The sequence below is a fragment of the Halichoeres trimaculatus genome, unplaced genomic scaffold (assembly GCF_033239565.1).
Source record: "Halichoeres trimaculatus isolate MK-OKI-2021-1 unplaced genomic scaffold, fHalTri1.1 fHalTri1_scaffold_2, whole genome shotgun sequence".
Classification (NCBI taxonomy): domain Eukaryota; kingdom Metazoa; phylum Chordata; class Actinopteri; order Labriformes; family Labridae; genus Halichoeres; species Halichoeres trimaculatus.
Genome location: NW_027437180.1, coordinates 19,586,879 through 19,605,270, shown reverse-complemented (window position 1 = coordinate 19,605,270; position 18,392 = coordinate 19,586,879). Strand labels below are relative to the sequence as shown.

General features: G+C 38.8%; 1 protein-coding gene across 1 annotated transcript in view; it reads left to right on the top strand.

Annotated features, from left to right (window-relative positions):
* The first annotated feature begins 1,940 nt into the window (after positions 1–1,940).
* Positions 1,941–18,392, top strand: part of cacna1ib (calcium voltage-gated channel subunit alpha1 Ib) — a 156,584-nt gene continuing 140,132 nt past the window's right edge. The window contains exons 1-2 of the mRNA XM_074686023.1: positions 1,941–2,048; positions 7,999–8,132. Of these exons, the coding sequence (XP_074542124.1) occupies positions 1,956–2,048; positions 7,999–8,132 (227 nt within the window). The 5' untranslated portion in view covers positions 1,941–1,955. The remainder of the gene's footprint in view (positions 2,049–7,998; positions 8,133–18,392) is intronic.

Below are 18,392 nucleotides of genomic sequence, written 5' to 3'. Positions count from 1 at the left end.
CCGAGCACACTACACCACAGCTTCCTGCAGACAGAAGAGGCTCTATTTCGTTTTTGACTGAAGCTGCTCCTGTTGTAGTCCACTGGGGAACACTTCAGCATCCTGTGGTGTACAGCCTCAGGGAGGGATCGGACCTCCAGGGCTATTGCAGCACATCCTCCTTTACATGCTTGTTAGCCGAGCTGTGCGCCTGCTCCCTCAACACACTAGAAAATACATACGGAATCTCTCCGTCACACTCTGCTGCTTTGTTTCTGTTCCTTCCTCTCTGGCAGGCAGCTAGGTTCTGCATGTTCTGCTCGCTCTGTTAACCTTCCCTCAAAACAAGCGTTGTTCAAGCCGTGGCACTCTACAAACATTTGGCAATGACACTGTTTTTGTCTGGCACTGGTTCTACAGCTTTTCTCTGCTTCTGAGTGGTCAGAGAGTGGTCATAGAAACAACCAAACAAGGTTTAGCAGATAATGGTATGATTAAATTCTATAAAAAGGACAAAAAATCTGTCACATGTTGTCTTTTATATTTGGATTGCTTTGGAGATTGTGTCCAAGTGTCTGGGGAGTTTACGAGCAAAACCTGTTACTGCTTGTTTCATAGTGTACACATCGTAAACTCAAAGTCATCTTTCCTGAAGACACTGAACCCTGTGTTATGTCTGCTGTTTCTCTTTGGACCTATGTCTCAACAGTAACATGCCCTAAACAGTTATGTAATAAAAGAGATGGCTTGCCCTAAAAGTAAAAGCTGTACCTTAAGCGGCCATAAGGAGTTTCTGAGTGATATTGCAAGAGTCTCCCTTAAAGACATATGCCTGATTGTTTTCCACACTGTAAAATAATATTATCAGCACCACTAATACAGGTTACAGGTTATTTCTAAATGTTACTTCTTAGCTTCCTGGTTGGGTTGAGCAGGACTGGATTGATTTACTAGGTCTCTGACAACACCATGCCAACTGACGAAGTTAAGGTGCGAGAAGAAAGGTCTCTGCTTTTCTCTGCTAAAATGATTTATGTTAAAACTTTTGTGGTGGACACAGGAGCCTAATTGACAGACAGAGAAAGGAGACAGAAGACAGATAAATGGGAGAGTGATAGTGCACGAGCTAAAGGCTAACACATGGGCCAAACCGTTTGTGATAATGTCCCTTCCAACCTGCATGTAGCAGTTATTCTGCAGTGGTCTGTTCAAACTTGAGAGTCTATTAATAAAATTAAGAGTGAGGTTATGTAAGCTCTGCTTGGTAGATGACTGGCAAGACATAACCAGGATTCACTAACGTTAGACATTACAGATATGTCATAGAGCGGACCCTGTATCATTAGCATTATTACTGCTTCATCAGTTCTTGAAAACTGATCAGAGTAAGAGCTTTTGGTATACTGTAAGAGTAAATGTATTTTTCAGGAAGAGACCCAGTGAAGTGTTGTGACCCTAAATTTTTAATGAAAAGGTGACAAAATTAATCATTACTGTTGATTATTAATGATATGCTTGATTGACAGGGTTTCTGCTCCACAAAAATCAGCAACTTCCTCTTAAAGCACTTTTATATCACTTGCCTGCACTGACCAATTAAAATCAGGAAAGGGCCAGAACTTCCAATAGTAACCAAGTAAAAGTAAGTTTTGAGCATACACAGCTGGTTCAAAAAGACTAAAAGGCATGACCAAGGGATGAAGAAATGCCATGGGACATTTTTTGTGAACAGACAGACATGAGCTGACTTTTTTTCCATTTTCACTTGCATTGTCCAGCCATGAATTTTCAGACAGCCAAAGTTAGAAGGATCCTGTTTCAATAGAGGGGTCTAAACTTTTGGGAAATTGTAATTTTATTGATGCAAAGTTTGAAGTATATAGTTGAAGTCTCTGCTTTCCCAGAGTGTGTAATATTTTGCTTCACTCCCTTAGCTGTTCTCCTTAACAGTTTCCACATGGTTCGAGCGTGTGAGTATGATGGTGATCCTGTTGAATTGCGTGACCCTGGGAATGTACCAGCCCTGTGAGAACATCGACTGCTCCTCAGACCGGTGCCAAATACTGCAGGTAAACACAAGCACACACATGGAGACACCTACCATGACATAGAGAGTTCAAAAAAACCTGGGAAAGAATGTTTAAATATGTGATTTTAATTTTATTTATTTATTTTTTTGTATGCTTTCTTAGAGGATTTTTTTTCTCCTATCTTGCCAAAAACAAACAAACAAAAAAACGTTTTTCCCCTGAGGTAACTAAAACATTTTTTTGGCAATCAAAGAATCTCATCACTATCAATATCCAGAAGATCACGCAGCACAAGGAAACTCTAATTTGATTTTTAGATCACCTGATAACTATTTTTTTTAAATGTGCTAAATATCCATAAATATCTATATATAATATTCATAACCTGCATTATAAGTTGAGATCTTAAAAATAACCAAAATTGACTCATTATCTTGGGAAAACAGAGAAAATAAAATTCATTAACCATGGTTACAAGGCCTTTATAGATCGATGATTTAGATGACAATCAGTGTTTGTCAATAATATTTGTCAATTTATGCAGAAACTGCAGTCTGCAAACTCAAAGCTTTTCTTTTTGGTGCTTAAAAAAATTTCACATCAAACTTAACTTGTGAATTTTAACCTTTATAACGATACATCTTCACCGAATAGCTAGTGAAACTGTAGCCTCTTGCTTTCCCCTTTCCTCAACTAGTGCTTTCAGGTGTGCTTTACGTAAGGTTAACCAAGTTACACAGGATCATGTATGTTTTATACATAAGTGTTGTGCACTTTTAGACATGTGTTCACAATCAGAACAAACATAGACGTAAACACTTCCATGCATAAGTTATGAACAGCCCCGGCTAAAGCAGACCCACAAAGTTCACAGTATCACGCAAAGACTGTGAAAAACAACACAGCTGAATAGGCAAATGACACTTGGAAGATGCCCCGACATTCCTGGAAGAAGAGAGCAGAGAATGTTTCTTCATCCTGAAAGTGCACACATACATTTATTGCTGCATGTTCATGTTGACATATAGGAAAAACCCTCTTTCACATGCACACATCCCCACCCTCTTCCTGTCAATCTTTCCATGTCACACCCTCCCTTCTCGCCCCCTCCATGTCAGTGCCCGTAACTCTCTGTGACTCACTGCTTTCATGTGGTCTTTACGAAGCTTCGAGCACGACTTTCTCACATACAGCACTTTAGCAGCTTTCCCCATCATCTCGCAAAAAGCTGCAGAATCCCTCCTCACTCGAGCCAAAGGTGGCCTGAGTGGGTGTAGCATCTGTGCACTAGTGTGTGCACGTATGTCTCCAGTCTGTCAGTGTAAGGCGCCTGATGAATCACCTTGGTGTCTTGTGTTTTTTTCACATTTTCACACGACTACACACAAGGCAGCACACTCGTCATGTAACAGCCAACACACACAGCAGATTGATTCAGCTCTCAGGGAGAGGTGGCTGGTGAGTTGGTCCTAATAGAATTTCCCCACCAAGTATCCATAGACTCCATTCAATGTCAGCATGGATTTGGAGGGCTACAGCGCCACAGTCAATGCAGTCCTCTTAGAAAATCCGTTGATCAATACCGTGATTTCAGTGGTGCCTCACCAGCACAATCTATACACTCCAACAGCGGACCCAAAGATCCTTTGGAAGCCTAGGTGGTTGTTAAGTCAGCTAGTCTTCTCTTTAAGACAGAGGAGAAAGTGAAAGAAAACAGGTTTGAATGATGACTTTTTTATTGGTTTAACCTTTACGTACTGAGACGCAGGGTTACAACCAACATGAAAATCAATACTCTCAGAGAGTAGTATTTACGTAAAACAAAGCAGAGGTACAACAATGGCAAGTGATGGTCATATTCAGATTTCCTCTTCAGCTGTTGTACAAATACACCGAAATCGACCAGGGAACCAAGCTTCAGGTTCTGCTGTTTGCTTGTCACGATTGCAAGAGAGAGGGATCATGAATTGGCTGAGGGCAAGGACAGATCAAGTCACACTCTGACTGTCGTCACCGCTTATGTGGCCTGCCTCTGAAAAGATGGATCAGATACAGTCTGGGAATGGGCTTACAAAAGCAGTTACACCAGAGAAACGTCACATTTTAGGGGCAATGGGGAGCACTAGATCAACAAAAATAAATAACTTTGGTGTGAAAAGGATATAAAACTCAAACCACACATGTATACAAATGTAAATAGTTGCTTTAATATTCCCACCTACACAGTTTTAGTCTGCTGCTAAAGCAACAAAATATTATAGTGTTCACTCAGTCTGATCACATCTGATGTGTGGATCTTTCGGGGAAAAAAAGTTCAAAAGGAAAAATTGTAGTTTACTGTTTGCTCAGGTTTGACATACACATCATGTAGAAACACCACAAAGGTTCAAGATTCAAAAGCTTTATTGTAAAACTTACATACTTTCATGCATGGATAGCACAAAATTTCACCCTCAAGTTCCTGTTTTGAAGCCCAATAAATATCTGAAAAAAAAAACCACCTAAAAATAACAATTGAAGGGCATATAGGATTGGTCTTTTGGATTTGATGAGGTATAACAGCTGGCCCTGTCTTCTTGCAAACCTTTGTTTAAGACCAGTCTTAGGTGGGACAAGAAAGACTGAGAAGTGTCAAAAGCAGACTGCACACGTTTAAGTATAGAGGTATAGTAGCTTACAGAGCAATGTTTAATGGTGTCTCTGGGGTTAAGTATTGCGGAGATGTTGATTTTCAAACTAACATCAAAGCTCACACTTTTACCATCTGAGATTTTTATGTAAGTCAAATGCAATACAACAGAAAACATTTTCTTTCCTGGAGACACTTCAAGCCTAAAAGTGGAATCTTTTCACAGATCTAATAACTCTCAGATGTGTGATGAACAGTTTCAAGACAAAACAGAAATTTAATATGCATGTGATTCCCTCCTAGCTACACCGTGACCTGAATGTATAAGGATCTTCACAGAGATCACACAATGCTATGTCAGGGAGAGGGTTCTTTTCAATCTAACTGAAAATAGAATGTAAACAAATCAATAACAAGCCCTCAGAATAGAAGTAAATGCAAATACCTTGAACCTTCATTACAAATTGTGAGAACAAACGAGTGTTGAGCTTGGACATGAATGTTTCAAAGCTAAACCAATCGTGTCCTTGAGTAAAAGCTTGAAATAGAAACCGTCTTTTATCTCACCACCTGCTGAATCGTAACAATAAAATGAGAAAAATGCAGTAATTTCAGGACTTATTCACATCATGATTAACTTGATAATGCTGATAGCCCTAAAATAAATTGTACAAACCCAATATACATCCAGTTATCAGTATCAAACTGTGTAACTAAGTCTGATTTGTGACACGCATGCAAACCTGACACTGACAAACTGAAATACATTCAAAAAGTGAAAACAGGAAGATTAAAGGTTACTGTCAAAGAGTTGCAGATAATAAATACCTGCTTGACTTTCTTTTACAGAATGAAAAAGACAAGAAGATGGACAAACTCTCATAAAAGAGTGAGACATATAAAAACATCAGGGTTTGGAAATGTTGCTGGATCAAAGCTTCTTGGTTCAGAGAACTTCACAAAGTTTGCACCTCATCCATCTATCCAGTTTCACAAAGGTCAAGGTGGAACACTTTGACAGTTCCTGCACATTAGTAGGCCAGTCTGGCATCTCCACTCTCCAGAGGTCTGCTGAGGAGCATCTTCATTACAGCATCCGGCCCCAGACAAGACACAGATTCACATTGATGATTCAGATTCAGATCATGCTGCCTACAGTACTTGCCTCTGAAAATCAAATTACAAGCACCACCAAGCGCATCAGTTAATCTCTAATCCCTCCCTGTATACACAGAGCAGAACAGCAGCTAATCTAGGCTTTTTGCTTGCAACAGCAATAACATGCATTAGCAAGCTGAGATCTTTGATTTATTTGATTTCTCTTCCTTTAATTAGATGCTTGATTAAAACTGAGAACGGTGGTAAAGGGGGGGGGGGGGGGGGGGGGGGCTTATCTTTGATTACTACTCAAACAAATTATTTTTCATTACACACTGTTTAGGAAAAACTGATCAGCTGTTTAGTGGGGGAAGGGTGGGATTTAATGGAGAGAAAAGGAAGAAAGAGGAGAAGGAGAGATATTAAATCATCAGGGAGTGAGAAAAGGGAAATAAATAAGACCGTTGTAAGAGGAGGGGTGGGAGAAGGAGTAGATGGAGATTGGCTGGAAGATGAAAAAGGAAATGGGGGAGGAAAATTGAGAACTTCCCAAGAGAGTGGTGGGAAAAGAGAGAAAAGAGAGGGTTAAGAGAAAGCTGGCTTACCTCAGTATTCTGGCGCTTGAAAGGATCACATTTTAGATTCACTCGTTCCTTTATTTGTGTTTAAACACTGGAGGGTGTCTCCTCACATAAACTCTCAAGGTGCCATTGAATTTATATCCTGGAAACGTCATCATTTATGGACCATTTTACTGAACTGTCTATAAAATTCTCAAAAAGCAAAGACTGACTGGCATAATGATTAGAGCCAGACCAAAATGCTATTTTTGGGGCTGTTGCTGATACCGATATGGGGGGCTAAAAAAATGAATATATTGGCTGATATCTCATATGGCTGCCTATGATCCTGAATCAGACTTCTTGGGAAACTGTGATCTATCTGCTAAGCTACGGCAGCAGGGGCAGAATAACAGTCTTATAGGCTACTGGTTAATGCCAGACTTGTGAATTAACAGTTACATACCTGCCAACACTACCGGGTTCTGCAGGAGTCTCTCGCTTTTTAAACCTTTCCAGCTTGTAATTTCTTCCTTTTTTCTACCAATTTTGTGATATTGTGTTTTGGCCTCACGTTTACGTGGAAATGGCATTTTAGCTGACCTAAAGCAAAAAAATTTAAAAATGGCCTACAGAGTGGTTTTTTTCTGAAATGCCTTAGACACTGCTGCCGTGTTAACAGCAAGCCAAAATTTTCTGTGAAAACACTGATGTCACGCCTCTCTTTGCACATGTGCATTCAACAGTCCAACAGCACTGTTGTTATGATGTTGCACCACTTCTGCAATTTGCAATCGCTGCCAGATGACTACTTCGACTCTATTTTGGTGAAGATCTACCTGAAGCTGCTCCCGGACAAGCTTTTTCTGGCACCAACTAGGCCTGGCATTCTTACTACAGCATTTCTGTGTAAACACTGAATTTTTCACTGGCATTTGTTCCGAAACAAACACACGTGTTGTTAAAAGTCATGTCTTCATGACAGTGAGTGTGAGACTCAGTGCAGGGTCAGAAGGTAGCAAAGCGGTCCAATTAAAAGCGATCCTCCTCATAGCATCTTTAACACATCTGTTAAGTATTAACTGATGTTGATTATTAGGTGATACGCTACAATCAGCCTGATTAATTGGCCTGATGACTAATATTAGACTTAAAATGCGCCATAAATGTGCCCAGAAAAATGTCTAAATTTTTATATTGTCTACAAGTCTGTGGTGGTTCTGTATTGCTTGCAGTGCTGCAGTGGTTTTGTGCCCCAAAAAGGGGCAAAATAGTGTGCTGCCAGAAATATAAACAAATGAAATAAAAAAAAAAATGAAACCCCGAGTCGAAATAGTTATATACTGACATTGGAGTCACGCTTCATATTTCCAAGAGTTGTGTTCATTGATTTGCCAAATGTATTTTGGTCAAAAATTTCTGCGGTTGCTGTAACATAATCACAAGATTACCTATGGTTAGGAGCAAATACCTCTATCAACAAGCCCTAGTCAACAAGTGACTGGAGCCAGGTTACCAAAATTACTCAGAAGCAAACATTTTAATGTTCTCCAGCTCAACATGATCAGCTAGATTCCGAGATCCATTCTTTTAGTCTGTGACTTCAGTGGAAAATAATCTATATCTTTGGTGTCCACAACACAAAGGAGAGATATGCTTTACTGACACATTGCCTCTTTGACCCTTTGTGTCTTCCTGTCAGGCCTTTGATGCATTCATCTACATCTTCTTCGCTATGGAGATGATAATAAAGATGGTTGCTCTGGGGATCTTTGGTCGACGCTGTTACCTGGGGGACACCTGGAACAGGCTGGATTTCTTTATTGTCATGGCAGGGTAAGTACCTGTGACTCTCTTTGTTTAACTCCTTTTTGTCCATAACCATGAAGAGTCAAAGGTTTTTATTCAAACACACATTTTGCCAAGCTCCCAAATGCCTGCTCAGAATGAGAACTTTGCCATTTCACAAATTTAAGACAAATGGAGAAATATGCTCACAGAACGTGTCCATGGCTAAAATGGAACAGCAGCTTTTTCCATTTGACCTATTAACTATGTCCCAAGGTTTCCACATAAGGTATGTTTAGATGTGTGTTGGGATATTCATTAATTTAAAATGTTTATATTTATTAAATTCTATTTCAAAGCCTGACTCCAAATCACTGCCCATCTTTCTGACAGCTCTCATTCAACTCTGCAATGCATGGACACTCATGTCTGTGGTAAATGTGCATCATGACATTAAATATTAACATGATGATTGGGACTCTCACCTGGGACTCTCACCTGGGACATGTCACAACATGACCGAATGTAAAACAGCCCGACCAACATTGCAGTCTTGTAAATATTTGCATCCCCCAGAAGAGTAGGGATGTAAAAACAGGAGAACCCCACCATTTCCCCAAGAAATCTCACCTTGGTCACATTGTTTTAGCAGTCTCACTTTTGCCAAAATCTGAAATGAAAAGAAACCAAACAAGGAAACTGAGTTGATGGCAGGATGAGGGACACAACAGGAAAAGCTCATGCATGAAGCAGGCATTCCTCTCAGTGATAGTACTAAATTACATCTTGGCACAAGAAAATTAGAGTAATTAACAATGATGTGACATCTCAAAACAACCTAGTCGTAACCCATCATTTTTATGCTCTGGACTGTTATCATGAAATGATTATGAACAATTAGTACATCCTGTAATCAACAATTGTAATCAGAATTTAGAGTTTTGTGTCTTTATGGTTGAGGCTTTTCAAACAATGTTTTCTGTCATGGCTGAGCTTTCAAACATATAAATAGACTTTGCATCCTGTAAAAGGACGATTGATGAGGTCTCAAGTTTCAAACCTTTAAAGTCCATGTAAAGCAAATTCAGACATATTACGTCATAAATGTATTTCCTTAAAACATGAAAAAAAAGTCTTTCAAAAATTTAGAGTTCAATTGTGGAGCTAGGCTCACAAACTGTGTTTCAAAATTTCTGTGTTCAGGACATAATGGGAGGGTCAGAAATTGTAGCCGGGTAACAAGGCCATCATTAGCATAACCCTGCACCTGCTGCTGGTGTGGTATAAATACATTCAACGTTGATAGCTTCAGTGGTTTTCCGCTTGCTCTTGAGTCTCGGATTGCATTTCTTACTAGTAGACTGTGGGGAACGAGGCTGAGCAGCACAATCAGTGTCTAATTCAGAGTCATATTCTGGCTCTGATGGCTCGAACAGGTAAGGCTGGGTCCAACAGGCTGCTGGCGCTTCAATTGCTACTGTAGGTTTCGTTTTTGTACAGTACACGTAGGCGGCTCCCCTCCCGCGTGTGACCGTGGTTTCAGCATCTCGAACTGACATGCCCACACTATTAACAGCAGAGAGAAGTGCTTGTTTCTCCATGATTTTGAGACTTTGATTTATATACTTAGATTTTTTTTTTTTTTAATCTTTTAAATTTGGCTCAGTGGTCAATGACTCGTGTGTCTACTGTATGACAAATTTATTGCTGCTTTACACACACTTTAAGTTGTTGGTTTGAAATCTAATGAAGCAGAGCAATAAATAATAATAATAATAATAATAATAATAATAATAAAACCAGTTGAATGTTAATTGTCTTCCTATTGTCCAATCTTAAAAAATACTTGCTAACTCAAAGAAGTACTCAGAGAAGCATTGTGATTGAAGAACACTGACCATTTGGTTCAAGTTTGCCCATCAATCTGTTTCCCATAGCCATTATCCTCTTGGGAAGTACAGATGGTTGGAGCCTATTCCAGCTGCCAATGGGCATAAGTCAGGGTGCACCTGTACAGGTCTCCAGTCAGTCAGTCACTGAGAGAAAACAATCAGTCACACACTTGCAGTCTTAACAGTTTAGAGTCTTAGATTTATCCAACCAGTCTGTCTTTGAACAGTAACGGAAGCTGGAGTAAACAAAGGGAATGTTTGTATGCATTGGTAAAACATGCAAACCCTACACAGGAAAGCCCCAGTTTAGCTTGGGATTCAAACCATGATTCTTCTGCCTGTGAGGCAACAGGGCAGATCACTGCTATGTGCAGCCAATTTGTAAATGAGTTATTAGGTTATTAATTATTTTACACTTTTTATTGCACTTCATGCTCAAGCTGACTGGCTCATAAACAACAATCTGCTTGTCTTGTGCTCCTTGATTCCCTTTTTATATCCACTCCTTTCTCAATACACACAGCCACCCATCTTATTGTGTCTGCTCTGTTTACTGTGTTCATGAGCCAAACATTTATCCAAAATCACCAAAAATTACAATTTGCACTTCAGTAACTTTTCACATGCAATCCTAATGTAACTGCAAGTGAGCTGATTGTGGATAAGACTAGTTGCCAGTGAGGAATAATACAGCATTGAAACAATCCAAAGGTAAAGGATTGCAGTGTAGAACATCATTACAAACCAACTGAATGAAAACATTAAAGAGAATATCAGAAAGTCCAAAAGTCAAAAGAGACAACACTCCTTTGTATATTATGCATTTATGGAAGCCATTAGAGGATGTCACTCACTCTCCAGTCACCCCCAAGGTGTAAAGACACTGCTATGATGTCACTTTCATGAGCTATACCGGTGCTTTGATGTCATGTAACCAAGGGTGTGATCAGCGTCTCAAGCCTCTAAACACCAGATCAGTGTACAGAATATCTGATGTAAACAGAAAATGGATCTTTATAGGACAAGCAGAGCACATGGTCCCTTAAACCCAGCTTTGAATTGCAGAGACCAACACAGAGAGGATGGGGAAACTTAAAACCTATTTGTTCTCACATGAAGTGATCTTCCTTTTATTCCATTTACTAAAAAAGCACACTGACAATAGTCTGCTTGGGATGAACCCACAACATAAGATTTATTTAAAACCACACTGCCGGAAAGAAACACTTTGTTTTACCCCCTCTCCCTCCACTGTGTCCTCTGCAACATCTCAAGAGCTCCTGATGTAAGCATGAAAGCAGAATATTTATGCCCATGGAAATTCACATTATCACTTTTCTTTGAATACAAAACATTCTATCTAAAGCTCATTTATTTATTTTTATCTTTTAACATAAATTATTTTGGACCCCCTGCTGTTTTTCACCACTTTTACCTTAACCTGTCTTATTCATTTCTGCCCTCATGTTTTACCCCATGGTAAAGTGATTATTTCCTTTCTCTTTTACTGCCCTGGTTTCTCTTGATTTTCCATAAATTTTAAAAGTCACCAGTGCCCTGTTTCAGCCCCTAGGCTAGAGAAGCTAGCGCTCCCACCATATTGCTTGCTCGTAATCTTTTATCTGGTCTTTTTCCTCCTCTCTGATCCCACAGTCACAGCTCGTATGTCTTCCCTCACCCTCACTGTTCTCATCTTTCCATCACTCACCATCCTTTCAGCCACAGTAACCACAGAGATGTTGGCTCATCTCTGTGCACCAAGAACCCAAGTGCTGAGTGAACATGCTGAAGAGAGACTCCTCCACCACCAGCAATTACTCCCCAGTCTTACATCCACCACATGCAGTGTGTAGCTGCAAGAAGGAGGAGGAGGGGGTGGGGTGGGATAAAATGCTGCACCCCTGGGAACTAGTGTGCTGCAAACACAAACAGTATGCGCTCTGCAGGAAAGGGATTAGGAGCAGCATGAGTTCCACACCAGGCTCTGCTTAGCCTGCCTGTAAAAGCTGAACCAGACCTCTGCGTACAGGCAGATTGTGTGGAGCAGTGTACGTTGTTTGTGCGTGAGGAGAAGCAGGTGTCCAACATCAAACAAAAAGTTTACTTTTTTAGCAAATTCCCCCTTGAGGCACAACCCCCCGCTGAGAGCTTCTTTGTCAGGCATTTTAAATTCTAACAAACAAAACTCCAACTAAGAGCCTCACTTATTACTCTCATGCATCGTGACTCAAACGTTTGTCTCTTTAATAAGCTTGATCATGTCCACTAATAAGTGACATTATGCCACATCAGCTTACTCTCAGTGTTTAGAGCAGCTTTTGTCTATGCTTTCAAATCTTTCATATGGACTTTCCTATTTGTCTTTTACCAAAGTTATATTTATAAACCTTTGCTCAGAAGACAGAAATGGATTCCTAAAAGTTGGGTAATCCAACTGCTTTTGCAACCCAATGGGAAGCTTGTCGATCAAGGTAAAAGGTTTGATCTTCTGTGAGTTATTACCTGCGCTTGCAGGTAATGAAGATATCTGGGTGTAGAGATGAAAATAGAAATAAACAGAATGAAAAAGATGAATACAACACATGGAGTCCAGAACCCTTTTCATGCTGAGAATCAAGACAGCATTTCTGCATCTGCATGTATCTTAAGCATTAAAAATGATCATCTATCTTACCACTCAAACTGTTATTCAACCTCCATAATTCATAAATCAAGTCTTGAATATGACCTGCTTTATATACTGTGAAGTGAAAAGCTTAGCAAATTAGAGTAAATGGGTTTTCTTTAACATGGATAATGTACATGCTTTTTGGGTTTGTCTCCCACTTAGTGCCATTATATGGTTCATTAGTGTCACCAGGATAACTTGAAAAGCCATCAGAGTGCAGACCTCTGCCAAGCGTATTGTGATTGTCACTCAACACTTTAGTCCTACTTTAATGTTATACTCCCTTTCAGCAGACTGTCTGCTACATATTGGTGTTAATTGTAGGTTTGTACGATAATTTGTTACATGACAGTGTTAAAAATTATGATGACCCAGTACATATTTCATATTCCGGGTAGTACCCAGAATATGGCCAGGATCTGGATTGTACTATTACATAAATGATCGTGACCTTGCATTGTTTTGCAAAGCAATCTGACCATTTATCCTGGAGTTATTACGCAATTGGTGAAAACGGCACTACCTCACGATGATAAAGAATCCTTTTAAAAATTCCTGGATCTGGACCACCTAAAAAATGTAATCACTTTTTCCTTATCCCATTTTGAACATTTCCTGAAAATTTAATCCAGATCAGTTTGTTACTTTTTGAGTTATGTTGTTCACAGACAAACAGACCGACAAAGTCCCTGGCAGTGGTAAAAATGTTCATAAAGAAAAAGACATAATATGACAAAAGTGTAGAAGTATCAATACAAAGAGGGATAAGTATTTTGCAGGCTTTGGTTTAGCCTGGATGTGTTTTCTAGTTGTATAAAAGAGAGCATGTGAGACCCTCATGGAGAGGCTGAAAGGTGCTCATCTTTTATGACGGCTGCTCTTGTACAGTAAATTGCTTTAAAACATCCTTCATTAACTCACTTCAACGAATGGAACATATGATATACAAAAAACACACAAACACTGCTGATGAAACTATGTTTTCATTCTCTGAGATCACTTTCACCTGAGATGATGTTAGCTGTTTCTCTGCAAAACAATACCAGCACCAAAGGATATGCGTCACTTCATATTTACATCCTGTGTGCTGGTAATACATCCAGCTGCTCCTGGCTCTTAGTCGCAGTAATAACATTACGTCCAATGAGTGACGCTGATCCTGATTTGTTGGAGCGCTGCGGCACCGAGCTTGCCTGAGGCCGAGTGGACAGGGAATGATGGAGAGGGGGGAAAAGCATGGTGAAGCAAGAGAAGGCATTACAGTGGAAAGAATCTGTCCTAACTTGCGTCTTGTGCAGTTGAAATCTGCCATTGCTCAGCATAAGGTCTAATTCCTTGCTTGCATTTGGAGTCTGGAGGTTTCACTAAAAGTGCTAAACCACAACAGAGGTAATGTAATTCTCAGCTTTGACTGGTTTCTGTGCAAATGGTGTAAAAACCAGTTGTCAAAATAAGTTGATTGCCAGGAATGAAAAGGATAATAACAGGGAATATATATATATATATATATATATATATATATATATATATATATATATATATATATATATATATATATATATTTGCATTTCGACGGAATCAGAGTTTAAATTGACCTTTAACGCAAACTTGAAAACAGCCTCCAGAGTGAGATTTTCCTGGAACGCTGCAAACACCGTTGTCGTGTAAACAGTGAGCAGGTGTTTTCGGTGGAAACGCTGACACCACACTCCACTTTGCGGGAGAGCACACAACAACTGTACCGTTGTTACGAACATGGTGATCTGCCGTGTTGTGCTTGTGCTGCTCAATCTGCTGAATCTGCTGACTGTCTTTATACAAAATGTGCATCTGTTGCTCCACTTCTGCACTTAGTTTTCACCAATACACCAGCTGATCGGCTCAGCTCTACTTCAGCGGAGAGCTCCCTAAAGCTGCTTCTGGACAAGACCATAATAGCGCCACTTACAGGCCTGGCATACTTACTACAGCATTTTCAGTCCCTCTGTGTTTCTTTGTAAACACAGAATTTTTTTCACTGCATTTTAGCATTTTCAGATGAAACGTCAACTGGGCGCTAGACTGTTTTTTTTTCTAATAACTATTAGGCTCCATTGTTGCTCTCAGTTTCCCCCAAAACTAATTTGTTTAAGGTTATTTTTTCATCTTTGTTGACCAGATAGTTTACCAAGTATTTTTTTATGTCTTCATTATAGGCATACTTACTACAGCATTTTCAGTCCCTCTGTGTTTCTTTGTAAACACAGAATTTTTTTCACTGCATTTTAGCATTTTCAGATGAAACGTCAACTGGGCGCTAGACTGTTTTTTTTTCTAATAACTATTAGGCTCCATTGTTGCTCTCAGTTTCCCCCAAAACTAATTTGTTTAAGGTTATTTTTTCATCTTTGTTGACCAGATAGTTTACCAAGTATTTTTTTATGTCTTCATTATAGGTACATTGCGTCTGTGCAAGCAGCTTGACACACTGCAAAAACAGCCCTACTAAAAATAAGCAAAATATCCTCAAATTTGCTACAATTTCCTTGTTTTGAGCAAAAAAAAAAAAAATCTGCCAATAGGGCAAGAAAATTTTGCTTGGCTAAAATTCTCTAAACTAGCTTATAAATCTAGATGGAACCTGTCTTTAAACTAGATAAAATGTTCTTGAATTTGAGAAAAATTTGCTCATTAAAAGCATAAAAAAGTTATTTTTAAGAAAAGTTCACTTAAAATTTGTGTTGTGCTTTTTGATTTAGCTTATTTCAAGAATTTTTTTACTTAATTTAAGATTTAACATGTTTTTTTTCATTTAGTAAAAAAAGTCTTGGAATATGATAGATAGATTTTCTTAAAATAAGACATTGTCTTTCTGATCTAGCTGGTTTAAAGAACTTATCCTCCAACTCCAAGAAAAACAATAAGCAAAATTAACTTAGAATAAGACATAATTTCTTAAAAATGAAACACAAACGTGTTTTTATCTAAAATCGGGAAACCAGAGGCAATCCTGTTTGCTTTCCATTGATTAAAAAGTCAAATCAGCTGACAAACAGTTCCAAAAGCACAATTCTCAACAACTCAGCCATCATCTTCAGAAAATACTGTCTTTTCTGCTTTTTAAAAGGAATACTGCAACATTTTCATTGTTTTCTGTGTCTTACCTCAGTCCCCAGTCCATAACACGCAGGAAGAGACCATTTTCTTGACTGTACATCCAGTGCCAATTATTTTGAGAGACTTCCAACCAAAGCCACTAGCTTAGCTTAGCTGGAGTGTACGGGTACACGCCAGCCAGCCTCTGGGTACAGCCTTATGAGATAACTGTTGAGGGTCAGATGAATTCAACATATATTTGTGTGATTTCTTAAACTGAGAACTTGTGTAACTGATCTTAATCTTAAAATAAGTAAAATAATCTTGTTTTTCTGTTGGGACTTCATTCAAACCTCTGTTGTGGCTTGTTACCAGCAATACTTGCTTAATTTTAGCTGAACTTTCTTATGAAGATTTTATTAGATATATTCTCTTGAAATATATTTTTTTTTTCTAAAACACATCTTGCTTGTCAAGATATTTTTTTTTATTTTTTAGGTTAAATTTAAGAACAAATTTCTAGAAACAAGCTTTTTTTTTTTTTCTTTCTTAGAAATCATTTTTTGCAGTGCAATTTTAGGCACTCCAAAAGGTATGCTCTATATTTTCCCCTAAAAAATGGGACAGTGATGATAAAATGAGCCTACAAAAATGAATAAAACTACAAAATGGGAAAATGTTTATAATGGCAACAAATCCACTAAGAAATAGCCCACAATGTGGGCTAGTCCAACAATGACTTTAAGAAATCCTTTGAATGTCTCTTTGCACAGTGGGCTCACTCACTCACTCCTACTTAGATGTCCACTTAACAACCAAGGTTGATGGAGGTTGATGTTCCTATCAGGATTCAAAAACAAAATGTTTCTGTGGAGGAGTCCCCTGCCACCTAGCTTAAAGAATTGACACTGCCCCCGATGCTAGCTCAAGAGAAAAAAAGAAGAAAAAGGAGTTGGGTCCTTGAACTTCAAATCAGGGGGCACAGATTACAAACCATGGGGCACTGTGTACCATGTGCACAGAGATTTGGATATGACTTTTTCTAAGACTTCCGAGAGACCAATGTGTATAGGTGAGCAACCTCTCAAGCACACACTCACACAAAACTCTAACAAAACTAAACATTTTCTACAAAATCATGGCACAATCACAATATTTTTATGTAGTCCAGTCTAGGCCCTGTTATTTGGTTGTTAATTCAATTCAATTTGCCACAACGAGAACACCGGCTGCTATATCCAACTTTATGTTGGTTGTGATGTCTGGTTCTTGAAAGAAATATTTACAGTGCAAGGTTTATGCTCCATTTGTAACATTATTTTTTTTTCTTAAATATTCATTTAAGTTCACTTTTGGTAAGAGCCTCTTTCTCAAATTGCCCCTTATATAAACTCATATGTATAACCAATGTTTACTCCCAGAGTCATGGATTGTTTTCTCTTTAAGACTGAAACAGGATCTGCCCCCGCATGATCCTCATGCATACTTAACCTGTCTGTGTGTGTTTGCATTCTGAACATTCACACTCCTTTGTAAATATTTGTCATATGGGACCGCTTTGGAAAGGCTATCAGTGAGCACAGACACAGCTTTACACCTTCTCTCCCAGGATCCATTCATTTTGTCAGCTCCTCCTCTCTTCCTTCACGCCCTCTATCTGTCTCTAACACTCAGCTGAGGGGCAGGATAGGAAGCGAAGACATGCTGATGTGTGGAGAGAGCATGACAAAATACTAGCCATAAAAAAAGAGGACAGAAACAACATCAAAGTGTAAGAAAAGAGAAATGATATACTAATAAAGGTGAACACTTATCATTCTGGGTGTAATTTTATCAAACCTGTTGTAAAAGTGACGATCAGCCCTGTGCCTTTTGTAGCTCAGGCTGTCGCTCATTACCTTATCTGTTGCTCTAAGCCTCAAAGCCCAAATACCACCATTCAATGTGCAATTGGACCCAGCATATAACTTGCACTGGTACCACTATTGTTACATCGTAAAATGCTGGTAGCACGACTCGCTCCTGATGGGCGATGTTGTGCAGATGTTTAACCGCTGACAGATTCACCACAGAGGCAAATGGTCTTTTTTTCCATGGTTCATTTTACACTTGCCAAGCAAGATAAAAGCCTTTTTTTTCTCCAAATTGAGACACATTTCTGTGGGCTTTTTGGTTCTCTAGGTAGAAATAGAAAATTCAACTGTTTCATATACACGAGAAGTGATAATGATTTATAATACATAATTATAAAAATCCTACATAAATACATTCACACAAAATTGGGCATGCTTATTTTGGAATAAATAAGATTATTTCAGCTACAATCTGTTAGCAGAATGGAGCTACTGCTTGCAGAGCAAAATCCACCAGCTTTAGGTCACCTTTGCTTTCACAACTCATTTCTCTCTATGTGCTGGTTACACAGTGTTCCGGTCTTAATTAACAGTCCTTATATATATATATATATATATGTATATCCCTTTAATCTACCAACAATCATGCTACTAACTTTCCATGTGCCATTTAATGTTTTAGTCAACCAAAACTGTATTTACATAAGTTATTTGCAAACATAACATAAAAACATAGTAACAGAAAAAAAGTTACCGTTTAATGTCCAGTGCCATCTATTTCTGTTCTTTACATATCTTTGTGTCCCAGGGACATGTTTAC